The 21,208-nt window shown below is 35.7% G+C and overlaps 1 protein-coding gene across 4 annotated transcripts in view; it reads right to left on the reverse strand.

The window, feature by feature from the left end:
- Positions 1-2,184: 2,184 nt before the first annotated feature.
- The window catches only part of LOC149542744 (splicing factor U2af large subunit B-like), a 144,623-nt gene continuing 125,599 nt past the window's right edge, over positions 2,185-21,208 (reverse strand). The window contains exons 12-18 of one of the 4 annotated variants that reach the window (XM_089797634.1): positions 17,434-17,509; positions 17,192-17,280; positions 17,023-17,086; positions 16,783-16,899; positions 2,860-2,941; positions 2,698-2,765; positions 2,185-2,593 (exon numbers count right to left, since the gene is read on the reverse strand). In XM_089797634.1, coding sequence (XP_089653760.1) covers positions 2,492-2,593; positions 2,698-2,765; positions 2,860-2,941; positions 16,783-16,899; positions 17,023-17,086; positions 17,192-17,280; positions 17,434-17,509 — 598 coding nt within the window. In that variant the 3' untranslated portion in view covers positions 2,185-2,491. Of the gene's footprint in view, positions 2,623-2,697; positions 2,766-2,859; positions 2,942-16,782; positions 16,900-17,022; positions 17,090-17,191; positions 17,281-17,433; positions 17,510-21,208 lie in introns of all 4 variants that reach the window. The other 3 variants (XM_089797632.1, XM_089797633.1, XM_089797631.1) reach the window with 3 other exon arrangements.

Here is a 21,208-nt window from a genome sequence, read left to right on the forward strand (position 1 = left end):
TTGTCCCTACGGCAATGACTCAAAATGATGCTAATGTCCCTTCTGTTGTTGAGACTATTGATTCAAATGTTGTCCATTTGGTGGCTCCAATTCAAATTGGTGTTGTTGTCCTTTTTTTTTTTTGTTCAGAACATTGTTGTTGGTGTTGCTTTAGTTGTTTTATCTCTTGTTGTGAGTGTATTGGGAGATGGTTGTGAGGTTAAGTGCCTTGATTGGTATAAGGCTACTGGGAAGGTGGAGGATGGATGAACATCAATAAAAGGAAAAAATTCAAGTCCTATCCTTCGTTTGATGTCTTTACGTTCTCAAAAATGGGACCAAAATGTAAATCTTGATGGTTTGTATTGATCGAGGTTCCAAGTCCTTTCAAAACCCATTGCTCGCCTATTCATTTAGAGATTGTTTTTTTTTTGTAAAGCTCTCCTGACCTTCTATGGTCTGTTGATTGTTGAGATTCAGGACTTAATGTTTGTATATTTTGTAATCTGATGAGTTTGAGGCACCCATTAAAACCTATTTTACTTAATAAAAAACAATGTCTTTGCACTCTTGATTTATGCATATAAATTACTATAATTTGGTAACTCTCGTGCAAATTGAATTCTTAAAACCTCACAATATGTGTTATGCAATAAGTTATTGTAAACATCAATTAATATTACTTTAATCTATTTTTTTTAAAAAATTATTTTAATATATGACTATAACATCTTTATAATATGATTCCATATACTTAATTGTAGTGATCGAAATTGCATCTTAAACAAAGTTTTAAAATCAAAGCTCAAATTAAACTCTTTAACATAATGTAGTATCTAAATTCGATATGTATCAAAATGATCTAATAGAACAATGACAACTTTTGCAGTTTACAATTAAATGAGGAAAGATCAAAACAAAAACACGAGAAAAAAATAGTTCTCTATTTGGATTTCACAAAGAGAACGTCAACTCTCTACTTAAGCTTGCTACTTATACTATTAAATAATAATAATAAAAAAATTTAAAAAAAGAAAAAAAAAAGCTATTATTGATTTTCTTCTTCTACATAACTATCAAAGAATTCGTCATATTGTATCATTTAATATCATAACTATATGTCAATTTATCTACTTTCCACTCTTCACAGAAGGCAGGGACTAAAGTTCAAACATAGCTCTTATTTAAAGTTAATAATATAAATAGCTTAAATACATTCATATTAAATGAATCTAACCATACCTATGAGAATTCATCATTTCTATTCCTTGCATGTATCATGTTGTTTACATACAAGTGTTCATAAGGTTCTATCATAATGCCCTCACCTTCTCCTCTCCCCGCCACTCCCACCTCCACCCCACCCCCCTTATGATACACTTGGGCAGTAGCTCAAACTATAAGTGCATGAATATAACTATATAAAAGAATGCAAACTTGGGTCCCAACAACTAGGCTTGATGAGGTGCCCAATCACAACCAAATCTCAATAGATTGAAGAAAAACAAAGTAAACAATACTGAGGGAAAACTCCTCACCAAAATCAGATAGAAAATAAAGTAAAATGGAAATGTATCAAGATACTCTCTCGAGACCATAAGTACAACCCTCCACCACCCCACTTAAGAATCTCACAGGAGGCTGTTAGACCATGTCATAAATCCTGGCGGATAGGTTATGCCATACAAGCATCTCTTTTTTATATTAATGTGCTTTTACCTATGTACATTAGGAAAGTTATCCTTCCTTCGTATTGAAACAAAATAACAATTTAATCTTTATATCTTAACATTAATTGTACTGAACGTATTTGAAAGAGTATATGTATTAGTATGCCAGTAAACATCTGAAAGGCCAAAAATTTAAGTGCCTTGAAGAAACAAATCAGACCACGGTTACGCTGGTGAATATTGAACAACTAGCTAAAAAGACTTGTCAGAATTCTTCTCAACTACAAGATATCAAAAACCCAAAGAAATAGAAGTGTATCTGTAACAAAATAAGGTGGAATTATCCAAACACTACTTAATCAAGAATAAACTGAAAGTAGTACCATCTCAAGATGGGATTTTGAGTGAATGAAGATGTAAAGAGATTAAAATGCTTTTCGTTTAAAGGATGATAAATAATACTCTTCACTATTCTCTTTCTATTTGATTGCAAAGCCTATACATAAACAAAAGGATTCTTGAACTTGTTCTTCCATTTCCCAGAAAATAAGAAGCTTAAATTAAATTCAGATTCAAATTTTTCTACATATGAAAAGATGAAAGACTCTCAATAGTTTGTCCATGATCCTAAGTTCTAACCTCCTCTTCAGTAATACAATAGATGCATCTATCTATTACATTTTGGGGATCTGCCACATCTGGAAATAATGTTCCACGAGGAGTGCCATTGATATACTACACTACGTCACTCCAGATCATTTCTCATTTTTGTATGGTATGGCATTCCAGAAAAAACCGAGGAAAACAATATGAACTAACCAGAAAAAATAGTTGCTCATCCATCATATTCCCCTCTCCTGAATTTGTCTTCTGGATAATACACTGCCACTACTGTGTTCCCTCCAAATTTCCTGCCACTTAATGCAAATTTTGCCTTTTCCGAGCTTTGTGTGTCCGAGAATTGCACAAAAACCTTCATTATAATAACATATAATTGATTACCATAAATAGAAATTAATAATAAACGATAGAATGTTAAAATACTGACCTTCCCAACTCCTGCCACAAATTCACCACTTGCTGAGGGACGTGGAATTACCAGATTGACTATTGTGCCTGAAAAATCCAATTTAATGTCAAAGAAAATAAGTTGAGTCGAGATTAATTGAACCTATAAGAACTTCTGACTCTCACATATCCAGGATCATACCATATTTTCCACATTCATCTCTCATATCTTCTAGAATTTCTTCATACTCATCATCATCCTGAAGCTCATCTGCAGAGACTACCTGGAAGGTTTTGTAGCAATGCTTTTACTTCTGGAAAATAATATTAAATAACAAAGAACTACAACTTTTGTGCTGTAGGGAGTGAAATTTATGTATTTTCTAGGAAACCAATGATAGATATTATATAGACAAAAGAAAATAATTAAAATTACAGAGACGAATGATACAATTTTGTTACATATCATGAAAAATGTACGAGTGAACATTAAGGCTACTGGAAACTTATACTGCTAACTTAATAAATCAAATGTCTAATGGCAAAAAGATTCACAAAATAACCAGCCATTTGACAAAAGGAAAGTCATGGATCTATAAAACTTCAGCCTGGCGAACAGTGCAACCACCAGACACAAAAAGATTAAGCACTATAAAGAAGGCTGTCAAAACGTTCTTTATTATGTATGTTATGAGCCCAGAATCAAAACAACATTTGGAAAACTCTCACAGCATTTAAGTCCAAAGAAGTCTCATAAACTTATTATAAAATCAATGGAGTTTGAAAGGAACTCACTAAAAGCAAATAATTATCATGATTAACAATCCAGCCCCTGTAAACTGCATTAACAAACTACTACAAGGGAATAATGGCCACATGAAATAATTAGATTGACAAACAATATGGAACCAACATGCCCCGAATAACACACCTAGGAAAAGTAATCTCATGACTGTAGATCCACACCAAAATGATGTTACTATTGCTAGATTTCAAAGTTTTTGAAACATATGCAAAGAAGCTGTAAAGCACATTGCCAGATATCTGTTTCATCAAACCCATCATGCTTTACACCCAGCTTCACCATTTTTCATAGTCATGCCAGTTCGGATGTGACATACTCAAAATGATATAAAACAAAATCAGAAAAGCTAAATATCCCGCCAATTGTCCAAGAACTTTCTCAAGTCAGCCTCAATAAGTCATTTACATCCTCCTATATTGACTATGTTCTTTGATTTTCATATACAATGATCAATCTTATACTTCCATAGTTAAAGTCAACAACAATAGTAATAGCATAGATTACCTGAAAGTTTTCACAATTTACTTTTCCATGGTTTAACTCCCATTCCAAAATTCCATTTGTAAGTCAATCATTTTCCCTACATTATCCAAGCATCCTAGCCATGCCTAGTCTCTTAACCTTGAAGAAACAGAATTTGAGAGCATCTTTGACATCTTGCAACTGACAACCATTTTTCCTACTTCTAATCTCACCTAGAGGAGGTACCAGGCATCTGGCAGCTTTAGCCAGCATTATGGTGGTACTGGCTGCCCAGTCAATTTGCAAAGCACTTGTTTGTAATCCTTGGGAAGTCATACCAATCCAGTATTCTACAACAAATCCACAAAGATTAGATGTCCATTACTGTAATGTTCACCTTTTGCAAATGGCCTAAACTTTTTCCCTAGATCATAATTTCCAAGTCAAACAAGAAGTATGATAGAATTAGTAATATTATGCACCTCGTTGCGATCCTGCAATATGTTAGGAAATCGTTGAAATATAAACCACAAAATAGATCATCCTTGCTAGAGATTCTTAATTGCAGATTATTGCAACTAGGGTTAGGATCTTTGAATTAACTGGTAAGATATAGTGAATGTATTGATGGAGTCAAACCATAGGAGAGGCAGGATAATGGGTGTATTAGGCTGCCTTCACAAATCCTTTACACTAGGCCCAAGAGCCGATTATATCCCAATTGGCCTCGTGTGTCTCTTCTATCCATATGAGGGGATGTGCCTGGTGAGATGTCTTTAATCCATTAACCGTCTACAGTAGACCTAAGCTCATATTATCATCTCTATTGGCCTCATGTGGTTCTTGTCATTTGTAGGCAGCAATTATGCCAGGAATAGTTAAATAAGACTTTTGTTAGTTAATGTAATAAAACATCGTTCTAAAGGAGTGTCAGTTGCATTGTTTATTGGTGACGGTTGGAGACTTAAACAACCCTGTCAAGTCTAATTGTATAGAGTCCGGAATGAGTGAAAGGTGCGGTTAATGTTGAAACGATTATGAAAGATATATCATTCTATCATTTACAGTTTAATGTGATTCTATGTTAATCCATTCTATTGTTGTATTTTGTTTATCTTTGGTATTATGGAATCCTGTGCAATCCATCTTAACTTAGGCATATAAACACTCCCATATCTCGCATAGAAACACTTCCGTGTCTGGCATATGAAGACTTCCATACCTGGCATATAACACCATCCAAATGAGGGTGTGTATCCATTAAGATTCTAGACTAGACCCATAAGCTGATTATTGCCCTTGTTGGCTTCATGTGGCTCTTTCCATCTAGATAAGGGAGTGCATCTAGTGGGAGATCCATAACCCGTTAACCCTCTACACTAGACCCACGGGCTGATTATTGTTCCTCCTAGCCTCGTGGCTCTTGCCATCTAGATAAGGGGTGTGTCTAATGAGAGATCCAATTCATGAACCCTCTACACTAGACACAAGAGCCTATTAATTTCTCTCTTGGTCTCGTGTAGCTCCTGCCATCAAGATGAGGGGGTATCTCTAGTGAGAGATTCATAATCCATTAACCCTCTACTCTAGACCTAAGAGCCAATTACCATTCATCTTGGCCTCATATAGCTGTTGCCATCCAGATGAGGTGTATCTAGTGAGGGATCTATTAATCCTCTGCAATAGACATCCCTCTTGGTTTCATGTGGCTCTTAACATGTAGATGAAGGGGTAGATCTAGTGAGACATCCACAAGCGAGAAATCATAAATAAGATCTGCTATGCTCTTATCATAAAACTGACACTTTATACCAATATATAGAAATATTCATTTTCTCTAAAGGGACTGTAAGACAAAACTGTTTGGTTTGATCTGCTCTTATTGGTGCTGCTGGATGGGACGATATGCTCTTATAGTTCTTGCTGCTTGAGTGATATATTCCCCTATTTATCTGATTAATAGTTTTCGTTGGTCTGATTATAACTGCTGTAAAGCCTGATCTGCTCTTGTTCCTTATATTCAGATATTTATAAGCATATGAGAAATCCTTCCTTGTTCAATTTAGTTTCCTCTATATTTACTCTAAATAGGAATTGTATTCCCCCATTCCCCTTCCTTCAACTTGGTCTTCAATATTTATATTCTTGTCTCTAAGTAAGGAAGAGCCCTTTGGAATTTTCTGTTCAGTTGGAAAGGTCAAAACTGTTAATGTTTGTAGCTGCAGGAGGCATTTTTTTTACTGCGCAGGAGCCAGTTATCATCTTTAGGGGAGACTATGTCTTGATTATGGCTGTTATCATATTCGTTCACTATGTACGTGTTTAGGAGTTGTATTGGTTATTGCTGTCATTGTATTGTTTTTCTCTTGTAATCGCCACCACTCAGCTAAGAGCCTTCATGGACTTCCTATCGTCATCAAGTTGTTTCTTAATTGGATCTCTTATATTATCCATCCCTTCTTAACCGTTGGGAATATAGTGGCATGGCACTGTAAATGATATGACTTGGCAACGAGAATTCTTTGTGCATTGAGTAACAGGGGTTCGTGATTATGTAGATTGTTGTCAGTTTATATTATGAATCATCGTAAATGCTATGGGAGGATGGTCGGTGCTTGTAACCATCATCACTTGGCATTCCATGCAAGCCTCTTCAGCTATCATGTGGTCTATATGGTTAAGTGTGAGAAAACAAAATAGTCTGGACAACACATTCAGTATTATCTAGTCCATACATGACAACTGCTTTGCAGAGAATTTTGTGTATTTGTTCAGAGCTCTTTGTTTCTTTTATGTTCGATCTGAATATGGTTGATTGATATATATTTTGTAAAATTGCTCAGTATTAGGAATATCTGTGAGATATTCATAACATTTGTCTTTATATGTCATGTAAAGTCAAGAGCTCAATCTACAGATAAAATAAATAAGGCTTATTGATGGGAAGTTTTAAAGGCTTCAATGATCAGTAAGAGATCTCTGTATTTTGCAGTATCCTCCATTGGATATTCTTCAACAAAACTCCCAAATATATTTCAGAAATATAAACAGATAAAATTTGCAACAGATTTCACATTAACCAGTAGAATAACCAACAAATAATCAAATAACAATCCTCAAAATTGTTATTGCATTATAATAATCAGCAATACAATAACATAATTAAAATCTAATCATATACAGTAACACAGTCAGATTGGAACATACCATAGTTACACCGTCCTGAGGGATGGGGAGGGGCAACAGAACAAGGGGACACATTTCCAGGATGGGGGAACAGAGGGTGGACGGTAGGGGGATGGTGGGGGGGGGCGAGAGGGGTTGTATATACTGTACATATGTTACTTAAAATGCTAGTTATGAAAAGATGTATTGCAATATAAGATATTAAAAAGTAAATGAATAAATACTTGAACATTGCATTGAATTGGAACAGCGTACATTGAACATATATAGTCAAATCAGCAAATTGTCACCACCGGGAGGTCCCCCCATCCTCGGCGGAGGTGGTAGAATCTGCTGGCGCCGTTGGGGACAGGGGAATGGAGTCCCCGATGCGTCCCCGTCTCCGGGACGTGCATCCCCGTGTTACCATGGAAAATACTAAGAAAGAACCTGTATGCGCAGTGTGAATTCCCACCACAAAGTTGAACTAGGTTTGCGTTCAATTCACCAAGAAGAACCTGAAGGTTTTTGTCTTCAGTTCTAAAGATGAAGCTGCAAGCTTCCAAGTTTATCCGAGAGAAATATGAAAATCAAACTCAACCCCAAGCCTCCTGAACTGAACCAACCTTTCATCTTTAATACCCAATGTTGTGACTCTTCAATTTACCTTTCCTATCTCTTCATCTTTTATTCTTTTATTTTAAAAATGTCCATTTCCACTAGGGAGAAAAAAAGACCGCCTTTTAATAAAAAAGCGACTTATTAATATGTGTTAGTTTAATAGTTACCGTTAGTTTAATAGTTACTTTCTTAATTAGCTATTGAATCTTTTGGCGTTAAAACAAATATCCAATCCAACTCAAAAGACCATGTGTGATAGCTTGTCAGAATGCTCTCGGCAAGATACTCTTAAGTCCAATACTGAAATGGCCAAAAGACTGAACTTTGATGGCTTAATAAAAATAGTAAGTACATAGAAACCAAGTTGAACCAACATCGTTTGGCATGTGACTAGAAGTGCCTAGGAAAAAACTTCACTGATCACTGTAAAGACCTAGTTGGTCCATGAAACCATGGTAGAAATAGCTAACAAAGCATCAGAAAATAAAGAACTAGAAAAAGGGACATTAAGGTCCTCCCTTCCCAGAGATTGCTTGTCCTCAAGCAATCAACGTTTGCATTCTGTAACCAAAATACTTGGATCCCATATCAACCTCAAGAAAATTGTTCCATCAATCTGTTGTGCTACTCTGATACCAGCAATGTACCTTAGAATTGAGAAGCCACTCATCAATACCCCACTGAAATAATGCATCAACCAGGTTGATACCAAGATCCCACAATATCACACTGTCACAACTATCTAGTATAAAGAGATATAAATATCTCAAGGAGTTATCAACATTAGACAACTCTCCATCTGCAAATGATCTCCCATGGTGATGCATACCACCCATCACAGGTATACAATAAATCATAATTGCCCATCGTAATTGCCGATGAAGGAATCAAATTGCTCAAAAGCTGAAATCAACACCAAGGGTGCAGGAAAGCTAACACTACAACCATCAATCTGAAATTCCCATGAGTAAGAAAGGGACGGATAATTCATCCCCTGTGATCAAACTAATTGCTCAATCAAGACCTATTCACCTGCTGAAGCATAGAATCCATCCCACTTATGTGTAAAGATTCTGAAAATTCTTTGAGTCAGACTTCTATTTCCTTCTTTGTCTCCTGACAATGATTTTCTAAGTTCTGAATATGATGAAGTTTACACTTATAATTCTGATCTAAGAATTATATATATCTCCAAATAGATCAGTGTAATATATTGCTGAGAAATTAACCTTAATTGTGTAATATATGGAGAACAGAGAACTTTTCTTATGCTGATATAATAAGTAATAATTAAACTTGTGACTGAGAGTATCTTCTGATCTTTAATTGCAGGGTATTCATGCTTAGAAGAGCAGACTTAATTGTTTCTGTGTGTTCTATAACTGCACCAATAAACCTTCTATATATCCTTGCTAAAGGGTATATCCCTTTTAGGGACATACCCCTTCCTAAACTAGTATTAATTAAACCTCCTCTAAGTCGGCGATCTGGGAAGACAAAACTAATAACACTTAACTAACAATGTGTTAGTTTAGTTAAGCGTAATAGAGTTTCTTCATGAGAAGTTGCAGGCTCCTGTAGGCAGAGATATATATAATATGATGCTAGTCTGAAGATATATATTGATAAGAAGAGGAAGTACAGTCTGTACTATCAGACCTGTAGGTTAACTGGTTAGATATACTTAACATTATGTAAGTCAGAATTCGGAACCATGTATATGCTTATCAAAGAATGAGCTGCAATACTAACTCCAAAAATCAATCCAACACTCTAATCTCGTGACCAAAACTCATCAATGGAAGCAATACTTGGGTCCACAATCATGTAATCACTCTCATCCTCATCTCAGAATACAGAAATGTCTTCCTCATTCAGCTCAAAAAGTGGATTATCAAATGTCCAATCAGCATCACCTCAAACAAAGAATCATCTACTAGCTGAATATGTTCAAAAAAATTGTTACTTAATCTTTTGGGCCAGCTATCCCAGTCATAAGTCTACTGAATTCTATTAAGTTCCATAATCACTTCCTAGAAAAACTCATGCCTTTGATCCCATCTTCCCTGGATTGATTGGTGGCAACAATCTGATTTGCCGCTTCATGAAGATTAACTCATGCATTATCCAATGCCACCTTAGCATCCTTAAGCTTCTTGTTGAACTTGTCAACTCCATCCTTTTTTTTTCCTTAATTGATCAATATATATTTCAGCAACCTTAAAAAAGGTAATCCCAGTCTGAAAGTAGATATAAATAATCTGATTTCGAAGACTCAAAGGCTATCTTGACCTCCTATAAATCAGTAACATAAGACTCACTTCCCATACCACTTTATCTTTTTAATTTGAGCCTTCTTATAAAGAAAGTCAATGATCACGTAAGTGTCATCATGATGTACTAAAGTTGTCACAACTATATCATCATTAACTTTCAGCTAATTTTTCAAAGAATCATTGTCAATTTGGTATGCATTTTCCAATTGATCATCCAAAACACAATCATCACGAAATTCTATTTTTGATTGCTCCTCTAAATCACTATCACATATAAGTGAGGAGTTGTCATAGAAAACACATGATTCATCACTCCTCACAAGGATGTCATCAATGTCATTGTAGGCATCAAGATACATGTTTGATTGATTTGTATGCAAGGACAAGGTTGCTATTGTGTCACCATTTTCAAACAATTTCTCATGATCTTGAGATTCCAAAATGCTCTCACATCGAGTAATATTATCCTCAACAGAATGTGTGTTAATTGCAACCTCAAAATCACCAATGTAAAGATTTGTATATCCCATACCTTTAACAAAAGATGAACTCATCTTCCCTCCAATATTTATGTTATTTTCTGTGGGGGCAAATTTTTGAAATTCCTATCTTCTTTGTTGCTGGTCTGAATTTCTTTTGCTGCATTATCTTCATTGGAACTCCCACAAACATGATTAGGTGTCCAACTTCCCTGGCAAGTGAAACAAAACTGCTTTCTTCTCATTTTGTTGTTTCTCATTTCTGGAGATCCTGCAACCTAAAAGCCTATTAATTCATTTTTAGTCATGTGCTCCTTAAACTTTTCAATTTTATGCTCAAGCAATCTAATGGAGAATACATATACAACATGTGAAACAACATATTCCTCCCTCCAATGGCCAACAGATCTAATTGCAACTATTTGCATATATCAAGATTTTCATCTAGGATTAAGGACACAATAGTGTGCATGCAAGCCTTCGCATTGTCTGAATGATATTCCCTGATTTCAGCCAAGAAGCGTTGAAACGTGTGAAGAATCAAATCATTACATTCAAGGTCAGTTATAATGGTAAATGATCTGACCTTTGTCATAATTTCTAAGATCATAATCCTCTTAACAAAGGCAAGGCCTTTGTCATCATGTAAACCCTAAAGGTTTCCACCATTAGCTGCAAAACTTTCCTCAACACATAATCATTATAGGCTGCTATAGGTGAGGTTACCCATGCAATCTCGTTGAGACATGAAGCCACTAATATCTCTGTGGATGCTCCATAAACATTTTCTGAACCAAAGCGAGCATTGAAGATTGTAAGGTCCAATTAAGAAGTCTCCAATCTAGCTGGTCTAATTTGGACAAACATATTTCCAGTTGTTCCAACTTGGAAGAAGTGCATCCAGAGATTTCAAGGATTTCAATTGTAAACCAATTATGTAGAGTCAATTGCCCACTTCATGTTCTTTCTGCAAGTTTTGTAATTGATTGCCATTGAACGTATCATTAAATTCCCTTGAGAAAACACTGTTTTTCAGATTTTCCATTGATTTTACCTGTCATTGTAATATGTTGCCTTAATTCACAAACTGATCACTGAGTTTCCTGTTTTGTTCTCTGATTTAGGAGCATTGACACATAACTTTCACAGTACTATAATAAGCTACCTATTGTGTGTCATAGTTTCTTCTATATAAGCATGTTTTCAGCTCAACGAAATCTCGTCAAACAAGTTGCATCCAACCCCCTTAATTTTGAAGCTGATCTATCTTTGTGTTTTAATGTGATGTTTGTTTTAGGATGAGAGAACAATGGTAATAATCTACTTGCTGAATTCACACATCTAGCCCGCAAACTGGATCCAGGTCTGTACTGGGTCCGGATTCATGAGCTACATACTGTATCCACGCAAGGTCCATTAATGACCCTGTGGATTTGTGCGGACTTGCGGTCCACGAATATGCACAGATGCACATGATCATTTATGAACCCTATGTGGATCCGATGCAGACTGCCCATGAATCTGCACAGATCCAGGGGAATCTGGTGCGGACCCACGGGCCAAAAATAAAAAGAAATGTGGGGCCAAAACATGTTATAAAAACATTTTTTGGCTTGAACTCATTTTACACTCATTTGCTCTCATTCTCACAAGTTTGAAGGAAAGTGATTGAAATCCAAAGAAGTTATTTGTGGAGTGACAAATGCTTTCCTAAAGGCAGATTTGAATGTTGAAGATATGCATTTGAACCATTTTCTTTAGTTTTTTCTTACATTATTTCAAGTTTTTCCAAAGTTGCAAATTTATTCCATGTTATGTATAATAACAAGACAATATGTAGATAAATCAAAATTTACAGCAATACCATAACAACATAAATGATAATAGCAGCAGTATAAATCACGAGCAGTAGCATATGCAAATCAAAATATCCCAAACATGTATCCAAAAGTCTCAACCATCAAAGTATAACAGGCTATAGGTGCAGCGTATGAAACTAAGTCTCATGTTGGCTATCAACATCTGAAAAGTCAAAATCATCAGAATAGCTATCTCCCTTTAGCAAGGATCATCAATGGTAGTGTTGGTTCCCAAAACCACAGATTGGAAATCCAAGAGCTTTGTTAATTCTCCAATAGGATTTATCAATCAATTCTGGCCAACAAACGGGAATGGCTTCAATTCCCCTGCACTTCAGGCTTCGCTACACCTAGGGGGGTAAACCTTCACCCAAACTTGATCACCTATCCGAAGCTTTTCTATAGAAAAATTGATGAATATTAATTCTTTAGGTTGGCAAAAATCTTTTGTTCAAAATTGAATAATATGAATGCTTTGATATGATGTAATGACTGAGTTGATGTTTGTAGAAAAGAAATACGGAGATTGCTGACTTCGACTATAAAACCAATTATTTAACTTCAGTGATTAAAGAGCAGTGCCTTAGTTTATTCGAGCAACAGAGTCAACTATAATGAAGATTATTATTACAACTCTATGAGACAATATTTCATCAAAATATCATCAATTATTCATGTGCTCTGCAGAAGACAAGTGATATATGCAATTCGATGTTAGTCCAAGAGGATTTTAACTTCTGCGGTGTAAGTCCAATTAGACAGAAACAAGGAAACAAATAGTTATTTCATAATGTCCCTGATTGTCAAACAAAGAATGCAGTGACAAAATCTAACAAATGAGCATCATCTGGAATAATTCAATAATTATTTTATTGATCATAAAGGACGAATCCACACTCTAATTGTAATATCTTTGCCTTTTAAATAAACAAAGACCAAAAAGGCTTTTATTTATCATTAAAATATAATATTTGAAATTTACATCGAAGTCGTACTTTAATATTTCATCTTTCTCCTTACAAATGAATACCTCTCTTTTCTCTTCTCACTCATATGTCTTCTTTTTCAATCTATTCCCTTTTCGAACAAAGATACATATATATATAGGCTTCCATATATCTGGAAGGACGTATCTTTTCAACAAAACATTTCCTTTAATTAATCCCATGATTCCTTTGACTCTCTAGTTTTCATTAATCAAACACTCAAATAGATTAGTTGTTCTCTCATCAGTGTATTAGACCAATTCCCATACTATAATTATTTTTACTCGTAGCAATCTTGGGGTACAGTGACTTTTCAAGTAAAACTCCTGACGGATGCGTACGGTCTTCTTACATCTTTGGCTGCTAACTTAACTATGTCATTATCTATATCTTTGCTTTATATTTAGATCATTACTGACCCTATATATTCGATTCACTCCAACTCCATACAAATTGCTACTGTGTATGATTCATTTCCTCTGTATTACTATCTCTACCAATGCATCTAGTAATTTGTTATCATTCTCAACGGAATCTGACAGGTGTCTCCTTCTATTAGTCCCATGCTTGGTGATTCTAGCACATTCAAAAATGATATGCACATTCTATTGCCTTCATGTATTGTTACAAAAACAATCAATTTCTTATTTCCGTGAATGAGAAAGTGACTCTATTTATATGCAAATACACCCAACCACTCACCAGTGATTATTCTGCAGCCTCTTCAATTATTATTTTCTTCGTTCTAAAGTGATGATAACTGAAAGCAGTCCGCCCCAACTTAATTACAGTCATCGCCTGTATATTCTATCATTTCTGAATCTACCTCTTCAGGCATGCACTTGGGAGCCCTATTCTAATATTATTCCCCTACTATGGCAAAGGGGACTCTCTGCATGCATGCAGAATTGGATCTTGGATCAATAATATCAACAAAGTCAACCTCCCTTAAAATAGGAGGCCCTCCCTTAAAATAGTAGGGGGGGTAGGGGTGTCTCTGCTGCTTGCTTTGCTACTTGCTCTATTAGTGGTGGCAATAATCTGTTTAGGGGCCCGCCCTTAAAATATAGGGTAGGGAGATTATTGTAGGGTAGGGTAGGGATAGCGGTGGGCATGCATGAAGGTGAGGAATATTCTTTTTATGGAGAAGAATCTGCCTGCCTCTGCACCTGCCTCTGCACCAGCCCTACTATTCTAAAGGCCTTAGAGTAGTAGGGCCACCAATCTGGTTCATCCCTTTATCAATTTTGGAATCTTTCCTTAATGATGTTTGTAGAACGATGGGGTGTATCCTTGAATGCAAGCAGGCATCTTAAGGTTCTGCAAATAATTTAATAAATTATATCCTCCAGATGCCACGTGACCATTTATTTCCTGGAGATACTGCGATACCAATCTGAGTTTGTGAATTAAATTCTATCGGCTATATTGTGGGAACATATCCAACCTGTAAAACTTGCATCCTTCTTATTCTGTGGTGTAACGTTATTTTCAAAGTAACTATGTTGAATCGCTCTTGAGGGATCAGGTTACGTGAGTATAAGATTTCTATATTGATCCCTCAATCACTTATGCGACTATGCCCATTCCATCATACTCTCAGGACCTCTGTGCAATTAGCAACTGTCTTTTCCTCTAGTTCAGTCTTCATCATTCTTTCAGTATTCTTCTTGCCAAAATTTATTTATTTCAAGTATATTAATGCAACGGTCGAGTTTATCTGTGGATATTATCATGTCAAAGTGTGGTCGTACTTCATAACTGCTACTAGTCCACTGCGGATCTTATTGAAATGATAAATTCAATGCTACCAACCTTGAATCTGAACATCAGGTGAGTTTCTATCAGTGATTGCAAGTTTTTCTTTAGCATGTCCCTATTTGAAAACCTAGTCAGCAATACTAGGAACAAATGGGAAACTGATCATGACCATCATATCATAACCGATCACATCATAAATTTTTACAAAATGATCATTGGCAATTGTACAGCAGAGCAAGGCATCTGTTTGTTTTCTTAACATCTTGATCGAAACTCAAAATTCCGGACATACTGCTCATGAAAATTCTCTTTTGGGCATAGAATCTGGAAGCCTGTATTTTTTCAAAAATTAAGGTAACAACAGGTAGCTCGGCCAGTCCTGGTCGCACCTCCTCATCATTCTGCCTAACATCTTCAGGATCAGCATCCCATCGTATTGCTGGTGTTTGTCAATTTCATTAGTCTATCAGTCATCAAGTCTCAAAGCACTATGAGTTAACCAAGCTTTTCAGCTTGTTTTAAAGTAAGCCTATTTCACTTAATATTCTGAATGAAGCCATAGATGGACCAGTTGATCTCTGCAACAGAGGAACTAGCAATCTGTAAGAGCAATCAAATGGCAAGTTGTTACAACTCTGGTGTGTCCCTTGCATGAAATTTCAACCACCCAATCGATTTTTTTGTGCAACGGTAGCCCTATCCAACCTAGCCTCTGGTTTGTTGAATGTAGGATCCTGAAGATCATCCAACTGAAAAGGGTTGCCTTTTACTTACTATACAGTTTACCAAGGGCTGTTGTAAGTCCTTGTATCACCTCTTCATCCTTACAAAAAAGCAACCTGTCAGGTCTAGACTCATATCACTCCAAATTAAGTGCACAGCAAACATATAAAGGCACTCGGCTAGGTTTAGGTTTATACCACTTCCAAAGGTGTAGGGGACAGCAAACCGTCCCAAGGCAGATGGGAGTTTTTGGCGTCCCCTAGCCATTTCAAAGATGGCTAGCCGTCCCCAAATGTCCAGTGACATTTATTGGTGTTTTCAACGATTTTTGGCAATCAGGGACAGCTGGGTCACATTTTCTTTACATCCCCCCGTCCCCGAAACGTAAAGGGGAAAAGGATGGGGCCTTGGTTTTTTTTCAAATTCAATTTAGGATGATTTATGTAGAGCTTTAAAAAAAATTAAAAATTAAAAATCAAATCACATAGTGTATGTCTCGGTTTGATTCAAGGATTTCATGCATGGGTACAATATCCAATGTGTATCTGAAGCTGTATCAGATATGTATCCATTTCTAATATGGGGAAACAAGTGCCTATAAAGGGACAAAGGGATATCCAGCTAGTCTGGCATGACTAGAACTAGAAGAACATTTAAACAACTAAGGACGATTCAAGGTCTATTAAGCAATACTCATTCAAGACAATTGCAGAGGGCATATTGCTCTCTACACAGTTAATAAATGTAGCATCACTTACATACACATTACCAAAAAAAGAAACAAAGAAGAGAACAGATGAGACAATAAACATATGAGATGAATTACACTTCCATAACATTCCTTTCATGTTGTCTTAAACAGGAAACCATTGGTTTTTCTATATCAAAAAACAGCAGACTCAAATGAACAGTGGATACAAATACTTCTAGGAACCTTTAATGGAAATACTTGTTCTAAACACAAGGAAATTAAAATGAAATCACAAACCTGAGTCAAGCATACAACATTTGTAGGTGTGTCTGCAGCACCAGATTCCCCCGCCATCCCAGGCAACAACCCAGGCATCCCAGGCAACATTGTATTTCCAGCTTGCAGAACCAGTTTCTATAGCACAACCAACAGTTGAGTAAGAATGCCACCCTAAGGCTAACACAAAAAGAAGAATACACACATTTGAAGACATGGACATAATTTGCCAAATATGTATGAGAAAAACTACATGCATACCTGTATAGCTATATGCTGCTGGGCTTGTGCTAACACATTTGCTTGGTCTGGTCTTGCCTGAGTGCTGCTATGAAAGCAGCCAGTCACAGATGTCAGTTAAACATGAGAAGGACAATATTCATTATCTATATAAATACATTTGGATATCTATAAGATTATAAATCTATACTTGGCTGTTGCACGACGAACTGTTAAAGTTTTGTCACCCATTTTTAACCCATTAAGTGCAGCACAGGCAATATCTGTCACAGCTGGGTCCTGAAATTTTATAATAATCAATATATGTAATTAGACCTAAGGCATGCAAAACAAGAAGATACATGTAGAGATGATGTAAAATAATAACATGGAAAAAGATATTCAGCTAAGTGTTCCAATTTTTAAATCCACCACCGAACAATAGATGTGTACCTGGTATACACAAAAACCATAACCTTTGGAGTTTCCAGTATCCCTATCTTTAACAAGATCAAATCCACGTAAAGGCCTGCAGAAATATTCAAATTTTAAAGATTTAACATCATGCAGTTGACATTCATATTTTAACCCGTGAAAATGAAGCAAGATTATTGCATGTCAATAAAACCCATAAAATATAAGTGTCATATAATGAGAATCTAAATCCAGAACATGCTTCAGTGTCCAAAAGCTGAGAAGAATGCAAAATGAAAGAAGTCTCCAAATCAGACCAGTGGACACTTTTAGTTGTCTGTTGGATATCATCTATTTTTGTGGGCTCTCCTGAAAAAGATGCAACCATACATGCATATGCAACCTTTTCCCAAAATGTTGAAAAGTATTACAGCAGGGGCACCTCTTTACGTTAAGGTTAGGGCCAGTCCTAAGGCACCTGTCATTCATGGTACTTATATAGTTTTGAATAGCTACAGAGGATTCTGATGGATTAGCTTAAAAGTAGAGGCCAAAAGAATTTAAGGAGGACCCAACGAAGCCCAATATGAGCAGGACCAAATAGGATGGGTGTTGGAAGACGATAGACTGGATGCTTCAATCTCAAGGGTTAGCTTCTGACAGAAGTGCAGTTATACAAGGCTATAAAAAAAATGGATGAGAAAATGTTAGACGTTGAACCATGTAAGTGACTGCATTGAACATGATGATTATCTAGAAAGATCTAAGTTTTGACTGATCAGAAGTAACCTATCAGACACGGATGGCGTAATAAGCTTTATAAAGCTAGATCAGAACTCAAAATTGATTTCCACTCAACTGCAACTAAGGTAGATCAAAAATCAGAGTTGATTCAGATTCATCTTGGAATCATGTACCAGTGCTCAGCAACATATGTAAGAAATTCAAAATTCATAAAGTACTGGAAATTTCAGTAAGTTTTCATTCTACACAGAGCTAACTATGAAGACATCAAAATAAACACAAACTTAATTAAAGCTATGTTCACAACTAGCAAACCATAAATCAATCAGTCAGTTGCAACTGCAGAAATTAGTTGTTTTCATTGGAAATACCAAGTACCATCTACATAGTTGCATGAAAAACAGAAAATAGGAGTGCTGAAAAGGAGGAACTGCCTTTTCTGTGAAATAATATACTACCCTGCTCAGAAAACTACAGGAGTCAAAACAGAAAGTGATGCATTCAAATGTGTCCTTTAAATTTTATTTTAATTTGATGCTGACCAGTTCAATACAAATCAATTCTGACTTCACCAACTACTGTGCCAATTACCAACTAATCTTTCAACTTACATGTCTACAGTGAGTTGAGAGTCTTGCAATAACATAATATCACCTAGTATTTTGAGAGTTAAGCAAAATGGGTGAGACAGCCCATGCCATCCCTAATAAAGCTAGCAGTATAAAATATGTTATAACACATTGTATTAGGAACTCATTACTCGACAATCTGTGGCATAAAATCCTCATAATAATATATGCCCCTTTATGTCAAGACCAGTCAAATACTTAATTAAGCTTTTAACATAATTTTCCCCAAACAAAATTAAGTCATTTGGAAGATGGATCAAAAAGTTTGAACGAGGAGTTCAATTGATAATTAATAAATAAAAGACAAGGTACATTTGAAAATGAAAAGAATTCAATTAGAATAACTAAAAAAAAAGTAAATTATACAGACAAAAATCTAGGCAAATGAGAATCCACTTAGCCATTAAAAAATAATGATTCATTTTTAATTCAAACGGATAAAGAAATCAGTGTTGATCAGAGATTTGAAATATTAAAAAAATTATTATGCTATGTAAAATTCAAATTACATCCTATACAATTTTATACTTGTTTTCCTACTTTATCAAGAATATGCAACATAATTATGAATAATAAAAATGAATATGCAACGTAAAAATCAAATTAATAAAAATCTTATAAAAGTTTATACTGCTTTTCTAGTTTACTACGATTATAGTTTATTACATATGAATGAGAAAGCTGAACCCAAACTGCACATTTCAGGCATAGGGATCGATCCCCGGTATGAAAATTTGGTAAGAAATCATTGAAGTAAACTGAAAAGAGATCTACAGTAAAGCACAAACCACATTTTGCATAAAAAACACTGCTATTGTTTAGGTTTTAAAACTTAACCTCAAAACAATCACTGATATAAACTATAAAGAGATCTGCAGTCAAGCTTTAAACTGAAAACCCAAAACCAGAGTTTGCATAATTAACTCTATTATTTTCTCAGCAATCTGTCAGAGACTCGTGGGTTTTGATCATTGGAGTCGATGTTCTCAAACTTCATCCCATTGCTAAATCTTGAAGAGTTTTCATCTCACACTCCATTGTTTTCCTGAATGTGCTCACTCTCGCTTTTAAAAGCAGCTGAACTGTACACCATGGGCAATTGAGCAACGGCTGACAGATGCACAATGGCCATTTTAACAGTCTCTAGAGGTCAGTCAGAAGCTGAAAGACATTTACACAATACTTGTGTCTGTCAAAGATTGATATTAGCAAAAAGTGGAGCTCACTGACCAGCCACAGGATACATTGAGTTTTATTTGTACCTGTGGCTCAGGGATGTAAGTATTACTAGCTGCAGAAAGGAGCTCAGATATGAACAGAACTGCAGCAAAAGGGACAAAAAGTTGGGAAATTGTTTGGACTACGTTTACCTCACACCGTTGTTTTTATAGTAACATCTTTGTTACAGACCCTAAATGTTGGTAGGTTCAGGTCAACGTGCTGACCATAGAAGCTCCTCTCATTCAACAGCTGGATCAAATTCAGATCCTCGGCCAGATCTCAGTAGCTGTAAAACTATGCAGCTCAACATAGAAGCTGCAAAGCCTCAGGTGATTAAAGCAAATGTAGTAGCATTCATTCCTTTATGGTTTATGATAGGAGTTCCTGTTGATGTGAGTGTTGCTCCACTGCAATATACAGAACCGAATACTTAGCATTTCAAGATGAAAAACCAAATCTCCAACTCTCTTGAATAAGGATCCCCATATGCTAAACAATATAGATGGATTGTGTGATCAAACGAGACAACCTCAAGGTTCCTTTTTAATCATGGACTTTCACTCAATTTTATGACATGTTATGTTGGTTATCACAAAGGGACTTACGTTGTTCATTCAATGGATACCATCTTTAACTTCTTCAAATCAAACAACTTCAAGGAAAGGGTTTAGAGAAAACTATTCTACTCTAAGAATGGAAGATAATGTCGATGATGGGTTGAGCTTCTAACCAATCCTTGCTTTGCCAAATCAACTAGGTCTAGGACGGTGCTATCTTTTACAGATGCAGGAATGATTTTCATTGCCAACATTCATCCAAATAGCCTATGAAGGTGTAATCTAAATGAACATCTTTAATAGAAGTTAAACACTTGCAATTTAGGCCTAGACTAACCTTGCACTATTGCTTACAATCAGTGAGTAACAGAAGGTATAGACACTAGCCCCACCATTAATCACCATTCAACAATATCTTTCATTCATCTACTTATATTTTTACTTGACATGAAATAAAATCGAATCTAAGTGAGGAATTGAAGAAACATTGCAATACTCCAAATCAACATTAAGTAATGCAACTTGAAGACCAACAATGAATCCTCAATAACTTTGATAGCATTATGGCAACAATTTCGACAAAGTCTTCTCCTACTCTACTCCTACTACTAGCTAACTTCTCTAATGCTTCTAAAACCTGCAATGCCCCTTTTTGGAAACATT

The sequence above is a fragment of the Cupressus sempervirens genome, chromosome 8 (genome assembly GCF_028749045.1).
Source record: "Cupressus sempervirens isolate cs-2001-9-10 chromosome 8, ASM2874904v1, whole genome shotgun sequence".
Lineage (NCBI taxonomy): Eukaryota > Viridiplantae > Streptophyta > Pinopsida > Cupressales > Cupressaceae > Cupressus > Cupressus sempervirens.